This window comes from Triticum dicoccoides, chromosome 1A (genome assembly GCF_002162155.2).
Source record: "Triticum dicoccoides isolate Atlit2015 ecotype Zavitan chromosome 1A, WEW_v2.0, whole genome shotgun sequence".
NCBI classification, from domain to species: domain Eukaryota; kingdom Viridiplantae; phylum Streptophyta; class Magnoliopsida; order Poales; family Poaceae; genus Triticum; species Triticum dicoccoides.
Genome location: NC_041380.1, coordinates 48,875,109 through 48,893,616, shown reverse-complemented (window position 1 = coordinate 48,893,616; position 18,508 = coordinate 48,875,109). Strand labels below are relative to the sequence as shown.

Sequence of the window (18,508 nt, the reverse complement as noted above, 5' to 3'; positions counted from 1 at the left end):
ACGTTCGGCTTTAAATTAATAAAGCCCACACCAGGCTAAGAATTATACAAAGAGTCGGGCATAAAGTGCAGTACATCGACTACAGCCAGAACAAAATGAGGCGATAGAAGGGGACAAGTGGCCCCAATTCCACACAAGAGCGCACATGCTCCACGAAAACGAAGTCAGTCGATCAGAGAAGGTTGACAGACGATAAGTTGGATACATATGATCTTCTCCATGGCCTCCCGCAAGAGCTCAGCATCCCGCTGCTTCTCAGAGGCATCCATGTCTGAAGAAATATATGTCATTCGAAAGGGAAGCCCCAGTGTGCTCCTCGTGGTCAGCCACCCTAGGTACTTTGATAGGGAAGCCCCCAAGCTTACAGTTGAGCAAGTCAGCCACCCTTTGGCTTTCTTGACATAAGAAAAACTTAGGCGCCTTAAGATTGCAAAACCGATAAGTGTTCCTCATTTTTAAATTTTTAATGCGCCTGATAGAATTATTTAATGCAAATTTTTGCATGGCCCTAACAACCATCACAATAAACAAGCGTGCTCTTGAAAACAAAATTTACATGGATGTCCTAACAAATGAGCAATAAACGCCAAGCTATATATTGCGGACCTTTTGTGAGGACTTAGGCCATTTCCAACTGCAACCCGCAAAAATCCTCCCGCATTTGTTCGCGGACACGGATGTGGGAGGATGTCATCCAACGCTAGCCACATATATTTCAAACCACATTTTAACTAATCGGATGAAATTCATAAAAAGTGACCGATATTCATCAAAGTTTGAATAGAAAATAGCACAACTCATCCATACATGGCATGCAAATTAAGTCTAGTACACCATTGTCTCTAATTCGACTAGACCTGGATGTCCAGTAAGTTTTTCATGAACGGATCATGTCATTCCACACACTCCCCCTTCAGCTTCATCCAACAGTGTGTGCACGTAAATGGTCATCCCTCTGTCCTGTGGTGCATCACGGCAGCGTGTGCGGGCTACATATAATGTGTAGACCAACATTGAGTGGATGAATCAATCAAATATTTGAGCAAGAGGAAGTAAAACTTACCATCTCTTTCATGTCCGCATGCAATGGCCACCTTGCCTCGAGCTGACTAACCAAGTTGCAAACCTTGATGACGCTGATCTGGATAGCGTGTCAGCGATATGGCAATGACCTCACATTGCGTGGTTGAATTATGTACATGTCGTAGGACGCAATGTGCTTTCGTGCGTGAAACTTTTCGTGCACTTGCTCCCAGAAGGGCTCCCCTCTGCTCCTGCATATGAAATCCGCGGATACGACCAGCCCCGCATCACACAAGAACTCATCCTTTATGGTCGAGTAGCTCACCATCCTTCATACTCTAAAAATGACAAGGCGTTTGAAAATAAGCTCAATGGCATTTGATCGAACACCTGTTAGGCGTGGTGTCCGGCATTGGAGGTCGTCGACAGGGGGCGGAGTGTACCTGGGTACAAACGACTCCAGGGTGGAAAGCTCCATCGAAACGGCGACCGGGCGCGGCGGTGCTGGTTGCGAACATTCCGACAATGCCTCTGTAGCGGCTGGAGATGAACAACAGCGGCGATGGAGGTAGAGAGTGCGGATGCAAAGTAAGGGGGTGAAGGGGCGGAGTGGAAGGAAATGAAACCGGAAGGGGGGATTGGGTGGGCCGGGGATGTCGGAGTCCTATGTTTCGGGTGTCCGGACTCCCGCAAACCCCTCACACATTTGTCTTCAATTTACGGGAGAAATTGCGTTCGGACCATCCTGCGGACCGATACACGGGCTTCCGCAGTCCGGACAGTGCGATTCGGACGATTGCGGGAGGTTTGCCAGTCCGCCTTGAAGATGCCATTATAAACATAGTGGATATGTTTTTATTTTATTGGGCTTATTTGACGGTGTGCACCCATCATTTTACCATTTGCAACGAACAACTTTGTTGCGACTGTCATTTAGATGAACTTATTTTCGCCAGTATTTTTCTTCCTTTCTAAAAATGCTTTAATCTCCTGGACGAATCCGACGGCCGGAAACCTAGGCATAGGTAGCTCCGAGAGTACTACGTGGGATGGATCGACACGATCGAATCATGGGGGGCGATGAGCTGTCCAAGATGCATCAAGTGGCACACGTGGTCCGCCGATGAGGTGTGCACATTCAACCAGTGTGCTCCTCGTGGTCCATTAGTAAAAGGGAACACACACCCAAATAATTTATGCAGGTGTGTAGCCGGCCAACTTAGATCAAATACATATACATACAATACAAAATGTCAGAAATGCGTAGCTAGTAGAGCTCCACGTCGCCCCTGATGATTTCTTTTCTCCCATTTATTCGAAACTACACTCCTCCCCCGTGGTTTCCAATATTCACACATCATGTATGTATGGTCCTGTCGATCCTCTTGGGACATTAGGGTTGGACAGCCCTTGACAGAGTGTGTAACTTAGCTCTGAGCACAATTACCTTTGCACCATGTTAGTTTGATGTAAACCTGGGCATGAGAAGCCCTGTCTAGTGGCCCTAACCCGAAGCCCGGCGGTTGGGCTGGGCTCGGGCTCTGGATTGAGGGCCGACCAGAAAGCTCGAAAGATGGCCAAGATCAGCAAAAAATAGGATTTTGAGGAAATGTTTATAGTACTCCATCCGATCCAAAGTAAATGTTCACTCCATCCTGAGTGAGCACAATATTTATTTACATAAAAAATAATTACAACAATTAAAATAATATTGTAAATAGAAATGTGTGATGTTTATTTATCTGGGGCCTATGTTAGGCTCGGGCTCGGGTTTAGTGGAGTGGGGTTTCCTAATGCCCAGATGGGCAAATGTCTTTTCCGTTTTTAAGAAGATTGATGCTTAATTGGGTTTGAATAACTCAAGCCGAGCTAGCTCATTATCCACCAATCTTCTGCTTAATTTGCCTCTTAGTGCTCTTCCATCTTTCGAGTGTTGATAAGAACGTAGATTGGCTTTGGCTTGCTAAAAACGATAAAGTGGTGAGCTGGAAAGATTGCCCGGTTACTATTATGGCCTTAGATTTCGTGGGGTTGGGCCTTCTAAAGGCCAGATCGGCAAATGTGCATTCTATTTTCAAGAACATGATAACTTAATTGGGTTCGAATAAATCGACTGAGCTAGGTCAATATCCACCTATCATCTACTTAATTCGTCTCTTAATATTCTTCCATCTTCGAATGGTGGATAAGAACTAGACTGGCTTTGGCTTGCCAAGCACATAGAGCTGATGAGCTAGAAAGATTGACCCGCTACGATTATAGCCTTAGGTTTAGCAGGGTCAGGCTTTCTGAAGGTCTGATCGGTAAATGTCTCTTCTATTTTTAAAACAAAGAAGCTTAATTGAGTTCGAATAAATCGAGCCAAGGTAGCTCGTTATCCACCCATCGTCTACTTAATCCGCCTCTTAATATTCTTCCATCTTCAAAGGATGGATAAGAACTAGATTGGCTTTGACTAGCCAAGCACGCTAAGCTAATGAGCCGCAAAGATTGATCTGTTACGATTATAGCCTTAGGTTTAGTGGGTTTGGGCTTTTTAAAGGTCTTATCAATAAATGTCTCTTTTATTTTTTTTAACATGGAAGCTTAGTTGAGTTTGAATAAATCAATCCGAGCTAGCTCCTTATCCACCCATTGTCCACTTAATTCGCCTCTTAATGTTCTTCCATCTTCTAAGTGAGGATAAGAAATTAGACGGGCTTTAGCTCGCCAAACACGACAAACTGGTGGGCTGGAAAGATTGGTCCGTTACAATTATAACCTTGGGATCAATGGGATCGTGCTTCTTAAAGGACGGATCGGCAAATGTCTCTTTTATTTTCAAGAACATGGAAGTTTAATTGGGTTTGAATAAATCGATCTGAGCTAGCTCGTTATCCACACATCGCCTACTCAATTCGCCTCTTAATGCTCTTCCATCTAACTGTGGATATGAACGTAGACGGGTTTTGGCTCGCCAAACACGATAAGCAGATGAGCTGGAAAGGTTGTCCGTTACGATTATAGCCCTAAAGACCCGGTGAAAAGTAATCAAAAGGTGAATTGCGCAGACGACCAAAAAAAACTCGTCGCTAGCCAGTGTCGCATGCAATGCAGAGTATCCGCATGGAACGGCTCTGTATTCTTCTCATCTAATAATTAATTTTTTCTGATTTTCTCAAACAAAATTCTATGAGTGTTCAATAGAATCGTAGAAATGCGGTGGTGATCTATCTGTAAGACCAATCGACTGTCCTCAAAAGTCTTGAAAACATCATCGAAATTACAAAGTTTATATACTACAATTTTTACTGAAGCAGTAGATAGTTTAAAATAATTGACTTTCTTTCGTTTGCTCCTTATAATTTGCCCCCAACAAAAATACCAAATAAAGCTAGTAGGAGACTTGAGATAACAAAAGGAAGAAAAAAAGGACGCCCAAATGCGGAATGGTTTTAAGGATAACCGGCTGCCACCGGCTACTTCCGGCGACCCCGCTTTCTATATATACCGGCCTCTTTTTCCACCCTCTCCACACACCCTCTCTACTCCGCCCTTTCGTCCCCGTCTCCGGCCGTTTCCCACCGCCGCTCGCCGGAGCTAGCCAAGCTTTTGTTGCATATACCCTTCACTCCAAAAGCTCCCACCTTTCTGACACCGCCGGCCGGATTGGCCGTCCATGTAAAATTGTTCTTCTTGAATCCTGAGGTTAGCTAGCGGCCGTAGGAATAGGATCGTCGCGCCATCTCCGGCGGCGTGTAGGATGCCCGTCCAAGATTGGGACTGAGGCGGCGGCGGCTAAATGTACCGCAAGAACGCGTCGGCACTCACCTGCTTCTACCTGTACCTCCTCTGGTTCTTCTTCCTGAAAAAGTAGCAGAGCAAGCGATCGATCGAGCCGGCGACTCGTGATTGAGATTGTTTGGGTTTGATACATCTATAGGTGTTCTCGTTGATTGATTGGAAGTTTGGAAGTGGTGATCTCGGCGATGGAGCTGGATCTGAACGTGGAGGAGAAGCCGGCGGCGGTGGCGCGGAGCGACTCCGGGACGTCGGAGTCGTCGGTGCTGAACGCGGAGGCGTCCTGCGGCGGGGGCGCCGCGCCGGCCGAGGAGGCCTCCAGCTCGACGCGCCAGCCGGCGCCGGCGCCGCGGGCGGTGCTCGAGTTCAGCATCCTGAGGAGCTCGGCGTCCGCCGAGGGCGAGAACGACGTCGGCGCCGACGACGACGAGGAGGAGGCGACCCCCTCGCCCCCGCCTCCGCCGCCGCGGCACTACTACCAGCACCTGCTGCAGCCGCAACAACTCGTCATCCAAGAGCTGTTCCCAGCCGCGGCCGCCGGCGGCGGTCCGCCGGCGATGCCCGTGCCGCAGCATTGGGCCGAGCTCGGCTTCTTCCGCCCCGCGGCGCCGCCCCCGGACATGAGGATCCTGCAGCTGCAGCAGCAGGCGCACGCGCCGCCCCCGCCGCCGCCGGCGGCCCAGCCGCCGGTGGCCAAGAAGAGCCGCCGCGGCCCGCGCTCCCGCAGCTCGCAGTACCGCGGCGTGACCTTCTACCGCCGCACCGGCCGCTGGGAATCCCATATCTGGTCCGTACACCAATCCCTCCAACCACCCCCAAAAAGAAACCCGATTTTTTCCTCAAATATCACCGACTGATTTTGCAGTTCTTACAAATTTTCTTGCTCCTCTTCATCGCCGAATGCAGGGATTGCGGCAAGCAGGTGTACTTGGGTGGGTTTGACACTGCACATGCTGCTGCAAGGTACGTACAAATTTAATTAAGCACGTACGCAGTACATAATTGTGATGTGATCATCACCTGAACCACCTGTACTGCAACTCTGAAGTTATGTCTCCACTCTGTTCATTTCACCGTGCCAAATTGACCTTGGGATGTTCCGCAGGGCGTACGATCGAGCGGCGATCAAGTTCCGCGGCGTCGACGCCGACATAAACTTCAACCTCAGCGACTACGAGGACGACATGAAGCAGGTGATCAGCAAAGCCACCAACCAGTGTTCCTCATCCAACCAAATTATTCAGATGCAGAGTGCATTAGTACTGTTGTTGAAACTGATGAACTGAAGGAATTCTGAGTTCTGACTCTGTTGTTGTTGTTGTTTGGTGGATGTTCTGGATCAGATGAAGGGCCTGTCCAAGGAGGAGTTCGTGCACGTGCTGCGGCGGCAGAGCACCGGCTTCTCGCGGGGCAGCTCCAAGTACAGAGGCGTCACCCTGCACAAGTGCGGCCGGTGGGAGGCGCGCATGGGCCAGTTCCTCGGCAAGAAGTAAGAACAAATTCCCCTTTCCATTTTGCACCAGTTTTACATTTCTTACTTCATGGCATGTTGCACTGAATGCACTTGTGAAGTTACATATGCATCTCTGGATGTGATTGTGCTGCGGCCTATCTGATCTGAATCTGAATCTCATAAGAGAGAGTCATGATCAGATCAAACAAGATCCCATGATCCATTAGGAATGTATTTTAAGCAGTAGTTCTTAGGTTCAAAATAAGATGCATAGATCAGGAAGAATGAAATGAAATAGTAGTAGGCAGTGGATAGGGAGTTCCTCAAACAACATGCTTGGGTGCAGGTACATATATCTTGGGCTATTCGACAATGAAGTAGAGGCTGCAAGGTTCCTGAGCTTGGATTCTGCCCATTGATGCACAATAAAAAAGTTGTTTCTTTTTTCTCCATCAACCGAAGTACCGACTCGAATCTCTTCTCTTTGTTTCTCTTCTTCTTTTTCTTGTCCCGGAAAAATCAGGGCTTACGACAAGGCGGCGATCAAATGCAATGGTAGAGAGGCCGTGACCAACTTCGAGCCGAGCACCTATGATGCGGAGCTGCTCAATGAAGTTGCTGCTGAAGGTAACAACATGATAAGAAAGTTGATTGTTTTTATTTTTAACCTTGTCATGTCTGTATCTGTAATTTGGCAAAATTCTGCGTTGGCGATTAGCTGATGAACTTGAACTCGATTATTACGATTGGCAGGCGCAGATGTCGACCTCAACTTGAGCATATCTCAACCAACTTCACAAAGTCCCAAAAGGGATAAGAGCAGCCTTGGCCTGCAACTCCACCATGGATCATATGATGGCTCTGAACTAAAGAGACCAAAGGCAAGTACAAATGCTTTCTTTAAAAGATTGGGCAACCAGTCCAATTTCACTGCTGGATTTGTATGGCTATCTGATCCACTATGTGATTAATAATTGAGTTTCACTATCACCATGCTAGTGACTGCAGTATGATGTCCTATCGTAACAAAGTCTTTTTCCTAGTTTACTTCATAGGAACTTCTACAGCTATTGTCAAAATTAAATTTCACCGTCGGCTGACCCGCCGCCCAAACTATATTCACCACACAGTAACATGTTTACTTTTCCTGCCTGACTATGGTTATCTATCTATTTTTCATTCAGAAATTAAATAGCTTGGGAAGATTATTAGTTGACATTCAACTGGAAATAATCTTTTGTGTGTTATGCAGGTCGATGCTCCCCCTGAGATGGTTGCGATCCCTCATCGGTACCCCCTTCTGACCGAGCATCCACCAATCTGGCATGGCCAATCATATCCCCTCTTTTTAAATAATGAGGTGAGGTGATACTAGATTTTAAAGCTCCTTTCACCTAAAATTTTCATGGTGGCTCTGATGACGCCCGATATGGATCGGACCGTACATATTGAGCATGTCGACGCCACTCTGTTTTGCAATCAGAACTGGCTGATGCAGACTGATAGTGCCCTTGCAGCTGTTACTGTTGTACTTAGCGTCAATTAAACATTTTCTCGTGTGGCTGCAGTTATAGCTCAAGTTGGCCTGATTTTCATAGTCCACCCAATCCCTGTTGAGTTCAGAGTCATTAATTCCTAGCACAATTTTCATATGCAGGATCTTGAGTCCTCACAAACTGTCAAATTGGGTAGCACTACTACTAGTCATAGGATATACTCCCTCCGTCCCGAAATAAGTGTCTCAACTTTACAAAGTTGAGACACTTATTTGACGGACGGAGTATATAGTATAAATATGCTTGATTTTTCCTCCTAAAGGAACATCCTAGAGAGTTGACGATTCAGATTTAGCCCACTCCAATAATTTGGTCAATATTCCTTCATGTGGCTAAGAACGTTTTGGTGTTCTATTTTGTATGCTATTATTTATAACAGTATGACCACTGTTCAGAGGTTTTATTTATTTATAGCGAGAAAAGAGATCTGAATCGTACCAATACTATTTTAATAGTATGAGTACATCTCACAGCTTTACTTGGAAGCAAAAGAAAGCTAGCAAGTCGGCACCATATAGTAATAGGATTAGTACACAGTTTGCCATTTGTTTTGAAAATCCAAAATTGGTTTACCATTCTACTTTTCCTAAATTATCCTCTCAGATTCCTCAACTACTAAACTTCAAGAGTATCTTCACATGTGTCATTTTCTTATTTTATTTTTCCTCGAAAGCAAGTTCAACTGGAGTACATATCTACCTCACCTTTATGTCGATCAAAGCGATAGGAATTAGACTGATTCTACAAAAGAAACAAAGAACAATCCAATTTCTGCCAATTTTGTTGAATTTATCCTACATGAGCAAGCTAAATTATTCTTCATTTATGCAGGAAGCAGCCAGAGATCATAGCAGGAGGCCAGAGGTGGCCACAGGGGCTGTTCCAACCTGGGCATGGAGGGTGAGCCACCCTCCTCCAACACAACCCATGCCACTCTTCTCGTCGTCATCGTCCGCTGCAGCATCATCAGGATTCTCCAAAACCGCCGCGGCAGCTGCCCCCGGCGCCCCATCGGCCTCATTCCGGTTCGACCCGATGGCGCCATCATCATCGTCAAGCAACCAACACCACCACCACCACCCCCGCTGAAAAAGAAGCCATACTGTAAATTTTCTGGGAAGCCAGTATCTTTTTGCCCCTCCGGCGTTTCAGCGTTTTCGGTCTTGCGCCGGGGTGGTTTCATGTAGTGGATTGGATTCATGACTGTATTTCCCATGCTGCCCAAAGTGAAATGTCCCTTCTTCTCTGCGCTCTCTGCATCGGCGCATTGGTCCCATAATTCTCGCTGTCAGATACTAACCTCAGCTCATCTCACCATCTGAGATGGATTTATACCATTGTTGTAGACAAACCTGTCACTGAAATTCAGCAGTACCGATACCATAAGATAAGAGGAACCTTTACTTTGGGAATTATTCCAGTCCCTTTTCTTGGATGTCAGTTGGCTCTTGTTTTTGCTCTACAGCCAACCACCACTGCTGAATTGCACTGTTGTTTGTTCTTGCACTGTTACAAGATTTGGCTCTAACGGATGCCAAAGCATCTGGTGCAAGAATATAAATACTTGAGTCTTGAGATAACATCTAAAACAATTATGGACTTCATGATATTGAAAAGAAGTAATCTACATGACTCCTAAATTCTGTAGAATTGCTAGAAAGTATGCCTAGAAATGTCAATTACTAAAAATGGTGATCTCCATGGATGGTTTCCAAAAAAGTATGAATGGTTACATCAATAAAAATAGCATGGAACAAAAACAGATACTTCAGAAGCACTAGAGCAGTTGGACTATGACAGTTTCCTGTGTAATTTCCTCCAGAACAAATTCAGAACTGTTTGAAGACAGTAGCATGGAGTGACACATGACCTCGTCTGCTGTTAAATCCGACGGGACGCTGCAGTGATTTTGTCAGGTAAAAAGCTTCTCTGTCGGGGATGGTGAAATATACCCGACGGCATCTGTCGGCGTCGATCGAGTCACTGGTCGGCCAAAAGTTTGGAGAGGGAATCCGTCACGTGAAAGGGCACATGTTTTTGACAGCCTCCCTATGCAGTAGTAAGATCACTGCTAGATAAGATAAAGATTTTTTTTTTGAAAGAGATGCATATAGATAGATAGATGCCCTCCAAATATGCGACTGAATCGAGAACCGTGCACACTCGCATGCATTTGTTCCACCAGAGGGCATGTGCGAAACAGATGAATTCGACACGAATTTTCGCAGGAAACAAGTTTACTTTTGCGGGAATTTTCAAAACCCTTTGGTCCAAACAGGACTCGGTTTCGTTCCCTTTGAGAAGAAAGAACTGGAAGATGCATGCATGCTACTAGATCTACTGCCACCCTCCAATCACATGATTGTATTACTTTTGTTTACTTGCCTCGATATGCCTCTGAAGGTGTTCATCAAGCAAAATTTGAAGCAGACAAGTAGGAAATACTTTTTGCTGGTTTTGATGAGGAAGGAAGGACCACATCAACTTTACCATGGAAGCAACATGAGATTATATATCAAATGGCACGAAACCCCTACCAAGGGAATCGCTTGAAAGGCAAATTTGGTCTCAACAGAAACTGGACCAATATAAAATTCAAGGCCATAAGGCTAATTTGTTTAGTTATCTTATAGTTCTCACACAAGAAATCGAGTTCCATCGGTCTCCAACTTCAGCTGTAAAAACACTAGGTGGCGCTATTACGGCTTTCTGGCATCCATTTTCACATGGCTTAAGCACGTTTCCAATGGTAAGAAGAAAGATATTGGTATTATGCGTGATGTTTGAGTTCTTGTTTATATCCTCAAAAAAATTCACAGTGAGAATTGGGAAAATAATATATTTTGAGATGTTTTCATCAATAATAAGAAAGAAGCTAGTCCTATTAATACTCACAAGCACATCGTTGAAATCTCAAAATCCTAGAAAATAATGATAGGAAATCCGCACAAATGACACATCCAATCTGTGTTTGCAAGAGTCAAACTGGTCATCGGCTGAGGAGAAACAAAATATCTGCTGAGCTTGATTTGGTGGCTACAATAATGCAACTTAAAGAATCAAGCGAGGGTACAATTTCAAAATGGCTATGATAACCGTCGTACAGGTGTCGACGTGTAACATTATAGTATTTTGATGCCTTCGTCAGTTCTGTCATTTCATTATTCGTTCCAAGAAAGGAGGCCTAAAAATATTCACGCAACAGCTCCATTAGATCACCGACAAACAACCATCAGGTACCATAGAAAAACAAGCTGAAAACTTAAAGTACAACCACCCATCTTCAACACTAAGACACTACAACCCCCCAACCATCAAATTAATTAGTGAAATCTTTAAGGTGTGGTTAATTTTCATTTGAGAAAAAACTTTTTTTGTACGAAAGTAACAAGTTTGACCCACTGAATTTGGCTTTTAGGGGGTAAGATGCACAATTATATGGTACATATACAACTTTTGTGGAACAAAAAGCTGTAGTGTAGAGTAATCATCAGCATTAGACCTCGTAAGTTTGTACTTGTTGTTAAGGCTTCAATGTCAATGACAGTTTGTAACGGTCTCGAAAGAAGAAGTGCTCTTATGCATAGCATCGACAAAAGTAAAATAAATAAATAAAGCCCAATTTGGGTTTTTTAAGGATTGAGGATGTCCTTGCTTTTTCGCTTCCATGTGGTGGGTCTCTCTCTCTCCTTTTGGCATGATTCCTTTGAGAGGAAATATATGTATATCCTTGGCCTGTCGGAATTGCGTCACTGCTTACGTTAATTCGCAACCTGATTGTAATAATCTTATAGCATGACATGGACTAGAGGGAGATTAAAGTATGGATGGTGGGCGCAGCAGTACTATATTAGGCCTGATGGCATTGTTTATGCTGGAGGTTGATGGTGATTCCTTGTATTAGTTGTACTCGAATGAGTTCTTTTTAAAAGCTGGTCTTGTTGTTTGTACCATGCTTTGTTTATTGGAGATAATCTTGTACACCCTGCAGATGTGTAATATACTATCAACTTAACACATGTACTCACTTTAGCACACTGCCCCTTATATAAGAAAAAGGGAGTTGAATAGCCATGATTAGTGAACTGGTCATCATGATCTGGATTTTGTTAATCCCTTCTTAAACCTATGCATTATTCACTAGTGTGGTATCCATGAATACTGGAGGTGACATAAAAAATTCAGAATTTCAAATCCCATTTGTAAACCCCATTTTTTTTCTTGATTTTCCGAGAGCTGAATTATTTTCTGCTAAAGTATTCTGCTCCAAACAGAGACTTAATATGTTCTTAAGGTGGATAGCTTATCATGGGAAGCAAGAGGCAGCATATATCCACAGAGCCAAATGACATAGTTGAATGAAACAAGTTGTATACTACTATGTGTTCAGAACTTCAGATTGGCCAGATCCAGCTTTTGTTTATATAGGTGTGAGTGCACAGAGTTGATCAACACAATACATCATATACCATATATTCAAAAGATATTATATTGTTGGACTTTTGATGCTCAGGACGAAAGAGATCATGTGAAATGTTGCTCCACTCAGTAGAGCTGTCGAGATACATATGCAGCCAACATTTATATTCACACAAAATTTGATTTTGATGGTGACACAACACCTATACTGATCTTGCACGACCCATCGCTGTCGACCGTGCGGTTACAAAATAATACAATCCACGAGATAGACCTGGCCCTGCACAAACTATCCAAAGAAATTTGTGACGATGAATCAGGCACAAAAAGAATGTACTGTCTTCGCAGTTACACGGGGATTTTGCAGGAATTCCGAGGAAATTACAGTGCTACTTGAAGTATCGATGCGTCCCAAAGAGACTAGAAGTTATATGCTTCCTTCATGATCCACGTAGAAATTTCCACGTTAACATGGAATTATCTAAATGTGCATCCAAAGGGTCACTATTTCTCGAAAAAAGATTGCATTTGAAACAGAACAAGGACTTCCCCTGTTTTATGCAAAAGTCATATGTTTGCCTTTATAATTTACTGCACTGAAACAAGGCCATCTTTTTACCCCTCCCCCCAATCCTGGTCTGTCATATGGTTTTGGTGACGTGCCTATGCTTTTGCAAGCACGTGCCATAAAAAAAATGTATCGTCTCTGTAGTTACATGGAATTTTGCAGGAACACAGAAACCGCAGCACTACTTGAAGTATTTCTGTGTCCCAAGGAGATTAGAAGTTATGTACATGGCTTCCTGCAAGATTCGCGTAGAAATTACCATGTTAACATGGAATTTCGTAAATGAACTGTCTCTCGAAAAACTCTCTCGGCATGTGCCTGTTTTGGGGGTTTTAGGCCTTGTTAAGTTGTGCCCTCAGCAAAACCCATTTTGTGGTTCACCTGTTTTGTGTACTCTGGTGTCTGGTGTCGTGTGTGTTGTGTTGGACTGTTCGAATCTTGTTGGCTTGTGACGGTTTGCTTTATATATAAAGCAGGGCGAAAGCATTTTTCGGTTAAACACGCCGAGGAGTTCCACAGTCTTATGCAAAATTATAAGTATTTTTTAAAAGGAGTTGTACTGCAATGAAACTGGGGCACGTCTAGGTCTCGCTTATTGCGTGACTGACAGGACGCTAGCCTCTGTCTCGTGGATTAGGCTGGCCCACTACACCCTATGGTCGCCAATTTAGTTGAGTTGGCTATGTATGGTTTAGTTGCTAAAAGGAGGCCAGATACAATTTTATATATACCCAAAAATCGTATGATTTTCTATTTCTAAAAAACATACATCTTTGTGTTTTTTCTTCAAACAAATGTATTTCTGTGGAAATAATTTTATTTTACTTATTTTATAAAAAAGTTCACGATGTATAAAAAAAATCATCGTGTCTTTAAAAAATTATTCCTAGCCTAAATCAAAATGTTCATGGTGTGTTAGAAGCATTCACGCGTATTTGAAAGAATGTTCTTATACATGTATTAAAAAAAATTAGTCGTGTCTTCAAAAATATCCATCTAGTTTTACAATTTTTTGGTACCATTCAAAAAATGTTCAAAAATTTTAAAAATGGTCATGACATATAAAAGAAATTCATAGAATTGTCAAATATGACATACAAATAACTGTTCACTCCTATTTTTATAAAAATAACATGGAAAATGGAAAAGAAAAAAAGAGGAAAATAAAATAACTGGAAGAAAAAAAGAAAACTAAAAAGGAACATGAAAATAAAAGGAAATCAAAACTCAAAAACCGTTAAAGTAAAACAAATTTAAAAACCGACCATAGAAGGTTCCAAAACCACACAAAAAACGCTTCAAACTGTAGCTTTTTTTTTGCGTATTTCAAAGAATGTTCTTATACATGCATTAAAAAATGTTGGTCATGTATTAAAAAATGTTCATCTAGTTTTTAAAATTTGTCATACCATTCATGTTAGCACGTTTAAAAATTCATGAAATTTAAAAATGTTCACAAAACGTAAAAATGTTCACAAAACGGACAAATTTTTAAGAATGGTCATGATATATAAAAAAATTTCGTGGAATCATAGAAAAATAGAATTGTTTTTAAATATGACATACCAAAAACTGTTCAGACCTATTTTTATGAAAAACATGGAAATGAAAAATAAGAAAAATTGGAAGAAAAAAACCGAAAAGGGAACATGAAAATAAAAAACAACACTAAAACGGGCAAATTAAAAGAAAGGAAAAAAACGGCCATAGAAGGTTCCAAAACCACAGAAAAAACGCTGTAGGCTGTAGCTTATAAGCTTTGCAAAACCATCGGCATGCCCAGTCAGACGGACGGTGGAGAACAGCGAGATATAGTCGTTGCGTTGAAACAGGCCAACTTTTCTTGAGTTCTTAATGGACCAGATACCTTTTTGGAGGATCTAACAGGCCAGAGATTCCATTTAGGAGCACAGTAGTTCAGCCCAGATTGGTGAGAAAGAATTCAAAATATAAAGGATTGATCAGAAAGAGATAATTATGTTTAACCCCCTAAACTGTCAGGTTTGACACGTATTTCTTCCTAAACTATTATTGGCCTAATTAACAAACCCGGTTTACTCTTCCACCCTACTGATGACTTGTTAGCGGACATGTCTACGGTTTAACTTTCTTCACCTACTAAGCAACAACATGTTGGCTTTGGCACTGGAAGGGGTTAATTTGCTGTATGTTGTGGCGATCGAATGGCTTCTCTCCGAGGCTTATGTTCCAACAATCATCAATGACCGATTATATATATTACAAGTCAGTAATAAATATCTCAAACAGTCTAACTTGAACGAAAAAGTTATCATTAAACAGTCGTATATATGACCGATTAGTGATGTCATCACAGATGGGCCAATATCGCCATTTTTAGGGGAAACCCAAGCTTTATTGATCAAACTCCCGAAGGAGAGGAATGCAGAAGGGATGATGTGGTTGTAGCAACCAAACATGTCTACCCTGATCAAGATAGTTCGAAAACTTGGCTAACCTATCAGCATCCACATTTGTAGCAAGACTTTCAAACAAGAAATTACAATTGAAAAAGGCAGATCTATGCTTGATTTCTCTAATGATTGAACCATATGCTCCCTGGGTCCCCTTCTCAGTGTCACTGATGATCTGTTTCGGGTCTGAAGCTACGACAAAATTGTTTATCTGAAGATCTTCAGCCAGAGCCAAAGCCTCCCGGCAGGCTATAGCCTCCATGGGGCGTTGTCAGTTATGCCTTCGATCACTAGTGCTAAACTTCCCATAAAATTACCCTGTAAATCCCTGCAAACAGTCGTTGCTGCGCCTCTGATTTGGTTCCTCGCAATGGCTGCATCAACATGAATCTTGCAAAATCCATGAGGTGGTGCTTTTGGCCTTGTTAATCTTCTCGTTGATTGTACCGATGTACTAGCTGGCTTCTTGGGCAGCATGCCTAGATCATCAATGAACCTGCCCAATATCACCTACCAAAAGTCTACTTTGTCCTGTTCCTATTGTACCATTCATATCTGATGCGCTTACATTTCGGCACGTCAGTGTGATTTTACGCCTAGGTTAAGGCCGACCGCAATGCACTCCTTGGCCAGTCCATATAAAAGATCCTAACCATAGAGAGATAATTATTCTTTCTATCTTCAAGTGCTTCTCCTCTCCTCTAGCTGTTGGACACCTCACCATACCGTCAACCAACCCCTCGAGAGAGCTCATCGTCGTGGATCTTCCCCGGCCTCATGCGGATTCAGCTCCGACCCGCCCCGTCCCCAACGTCGATGGCGACGTTTGCCTCACGCGGGGCCACCCCCTCCTTGATGCAACTATCCCCTACGAGCCCTCCTAGAGGCTAGGCTAGAAGAGGAGGAGGAGCTCTTCGCCTCTCCATCCTTTCCTCTTCTCTCCAGCACTAGGATGACGAGTTCACTTATGGTTGCTTCCTCCTTCCCACCCCTCCTAGCGGGTGAGCTAGCCATCTCTCCCGACTCCATCCTCACATATGAGTCGGTAAAATTTGGGTCCAATTTGTATGTAAATGCAATTGCACGAAATTGTCAACACACAACACATTTAGGTTTTGTTTCTACATACATGGCTGACACCAGATTTTGGCATGGTTATAAATGTAACTAAGATTGACTCAAATGATAAATATCTCACCATGAAATTTCTTCGTCTCCTCAAGACAAATAATTATGTTTTTTGGATCACCTCGATACAACGTCGTATGCAACTTAGAGAGCCAAAACAGTCCGACCGAACTATACTTGAAATTGAGTGCCCGGCCCCCACATATTTATACATGTCAGAAGGTATTGACACTGTAGCACATGATTTTTCTAGGTTTTAAGAAAACTATGTTGTAGAATGCAAAACATTTTCAAAATTATGAACAATTTTTTAAGGCGTCATTTTTTTTATAAAAGGCGAACATTTTTGGAAACCATGATCATATTTAGAAAATAAAAATATTTTTTACAATCATGAGCAATTTTTGAAATCACAATTTTTTTTGAAATTGGGAATATTTCTTGGAATTTTGAACAATTTTAGAAACTCGAACATTCTAGAAAAAATCCGGACATTTTTTAAAAACAAGAACATTCTCTGAATTTGACAATAAATATATGAACATGGAATGTTTTTTAATTTTTGGAAAACATGGACATTTTTAAATTCCGATTTGTTTAAAAAGGACATTTAAAAAAAAGGCATACAAAACCAGTAAAATAAAAGAACATGAAAAAGGAAAAAGGAAATAAACAACCAGACTGAAACCTTCCGGGAGGTTTCCAAAACCCGAGAACGTGTGTTTTCAAATGTGCCGTCCCAAGGAACCACTAGCGAGCGAATTCATGTGCGAAGTGGCGTTAATTGACACAATATGCGTCGAATGAGAAATTCCACAGGGGGAACCCTCCAACTAGTTGCTCCCAGAATTACCCTTTTTGATTTAGAAAAGTCTAAAAAAATTGAGACAAGTTAGAAAAGTTTAGTGGATTAAACAAAGGTAACAAGCGCTCGGGCTTCAACGATGGTAAGAAAAAAAATGGCCTTATTTGAATATTTGTACGATCCAGAAAAGCTCAGTGAGGCCCATTACTTACACATTCTAGTACAAGCCTCGTGTGTCAAAAGAACTTCCTATTTGTCGCAAGTTCTGACAAATTATGCAAGAGCTATATCTCGCTTACTGCAAGACTACCTTCTATCTCGCTGAACGCTTTTTCTATTCTGTACAAAACTAGGTTAGCCCGTTTCTTAGCTCTTGATCAACTGATTGTTCGGGCGCGCTTGCTTGCACGCTGGTAGCGTACGCCACATTTTGTTATGTTTTATTATTTTTCATTTTTCTTTCGGATTTTTCTATCTTTATGGGTTTCTTTGTTTTTTTGTTTTTTCTTTGATTTTTTCATCGCTTTACTTTGTTTTATTCCTGGTCTTTACTTAGTTTTTCCTTTCCTTCTTTTTTTTTGTTTTCTGTAGTTTCTTTCTCCGTTTTCATTGTTTTTTCTTCTTTCCTATTTTCTTATTTTTCTTTGTTTCTTTGATGGTTTCCATCGATTTTTCTTTGTTTTCCTTTGTTTCTTTCTCGTTTTTTTACCTTTTTCATTCTTTTTCATTCTTTTTCATTGATTTTCTTCGATTTTTAATTTCGCCTTTTTTGTATTTATTCGGTCTGTATGTTTTTCTTCGCTTCGTTGTTTCTTTGTCGACTTTCATTGGTTTTATCTTTGTTCAACATATGTTGACCTTTCTCAGTACACATTCTAACTTTTTTTGTATACATCAGAAACATTTTTTAACTAGATGATTAACATTTTTTTGAAAACTAGTTTTTACACACACATTGTACACTTTTGGTATGTATCTACATTTTCTATGTATACATTTAACATTTTCCAAATATAAGATTAACATTTTTTGATTACATGGTCTGCATTTTTCAATACATGGAGAATTTTTTAATGGCAATAAAAAATCTTTCACAAACAATGTATATTTTTCGTGTACACCAGGAATATTTTTGATAAATGTTTAAATTATTTTAAATAAATGATCAACATTTTTTCATACACATGTTTGCTTTGTATATATTTTTTCTATACATGAAAAAGGTTATTTCTATACACGTTTAATTTTTTTCAAATGGCTGATTAAAATTTCCAATTGCTTAGTTAACATATTTCAAATACTTGATTAATATTTAAAAAAGCATGATTAGCATTGTATATTCAG

At 41.8% G+C, this 18,508-nt stretch overlaps 1 protein-coding gene across 2 annotated transcripts; it reads left to right on the top strand.

The window, feature by feature from the left end:
• Nucleotides 1-4,523: 4,523 nt before the first annotated feature.
• On the top strand, nt 4,524-9,227 carry LOC119362323 (APETALA2-like protein 1). 2 transcript variants are annotated; one of them, XM_037627528.1, is made up of 9 exons: nt 4,524-5,590; nt 5,710-5,766; nt 5,909-5,996; nt 6,147-6,292; nt 6,603-6,647; nt 6,780-6,883; nt 7,010-7,137; nt 7,509-7,616; nt 8,644-9,227. In XM_037627528.1, exons 1-9 carry the CDS (start codon nt 4,992-4,994, stop codon nt 8,899-8,901), a joined length of 1,533 nt encoding a protein of 510 aa, XP_037483425.1. In that variant the 5' UTR covers nt 4,524-4,991; the 3' UTR covers nt 8,902-9,227. The 2 variants fall into 2 exon arrangements, with proteins under 2 accessions (XP_037483425.1, XP_037483426.1); XM_037627529.1 differs by lacking the exon at nt 6,603-6,647 and having other exon boundaries at nt 4,525-5,590.
• Nucleotides 9,228-18,508: the final 9,281 nt, after the last annotated feature.

Coding starts and splice junctions, on each gene's coding strand:
- LOC119362323 (XM_037627528.1), top strand. CDS start 4,992: ATGGAGCTGGATCTGAACGTGGAGGAGAAGCCGGCGGCGGTGGCGCGG. Junction 5,591..5,709: donor CGCTGGGAATCCCATATCTG/GTCCGTACACCA, acceptor CGCCGAATGCAG/GGATTGCGGCAAGCAGGTGT. Junction 7,138..7,508: donor CTGAACTAAAGAGACCAAAG/GCAAGTACAAAT, acceptor TGTGTTATGCAG/GTCGATGCTCCCCCTGAGAT.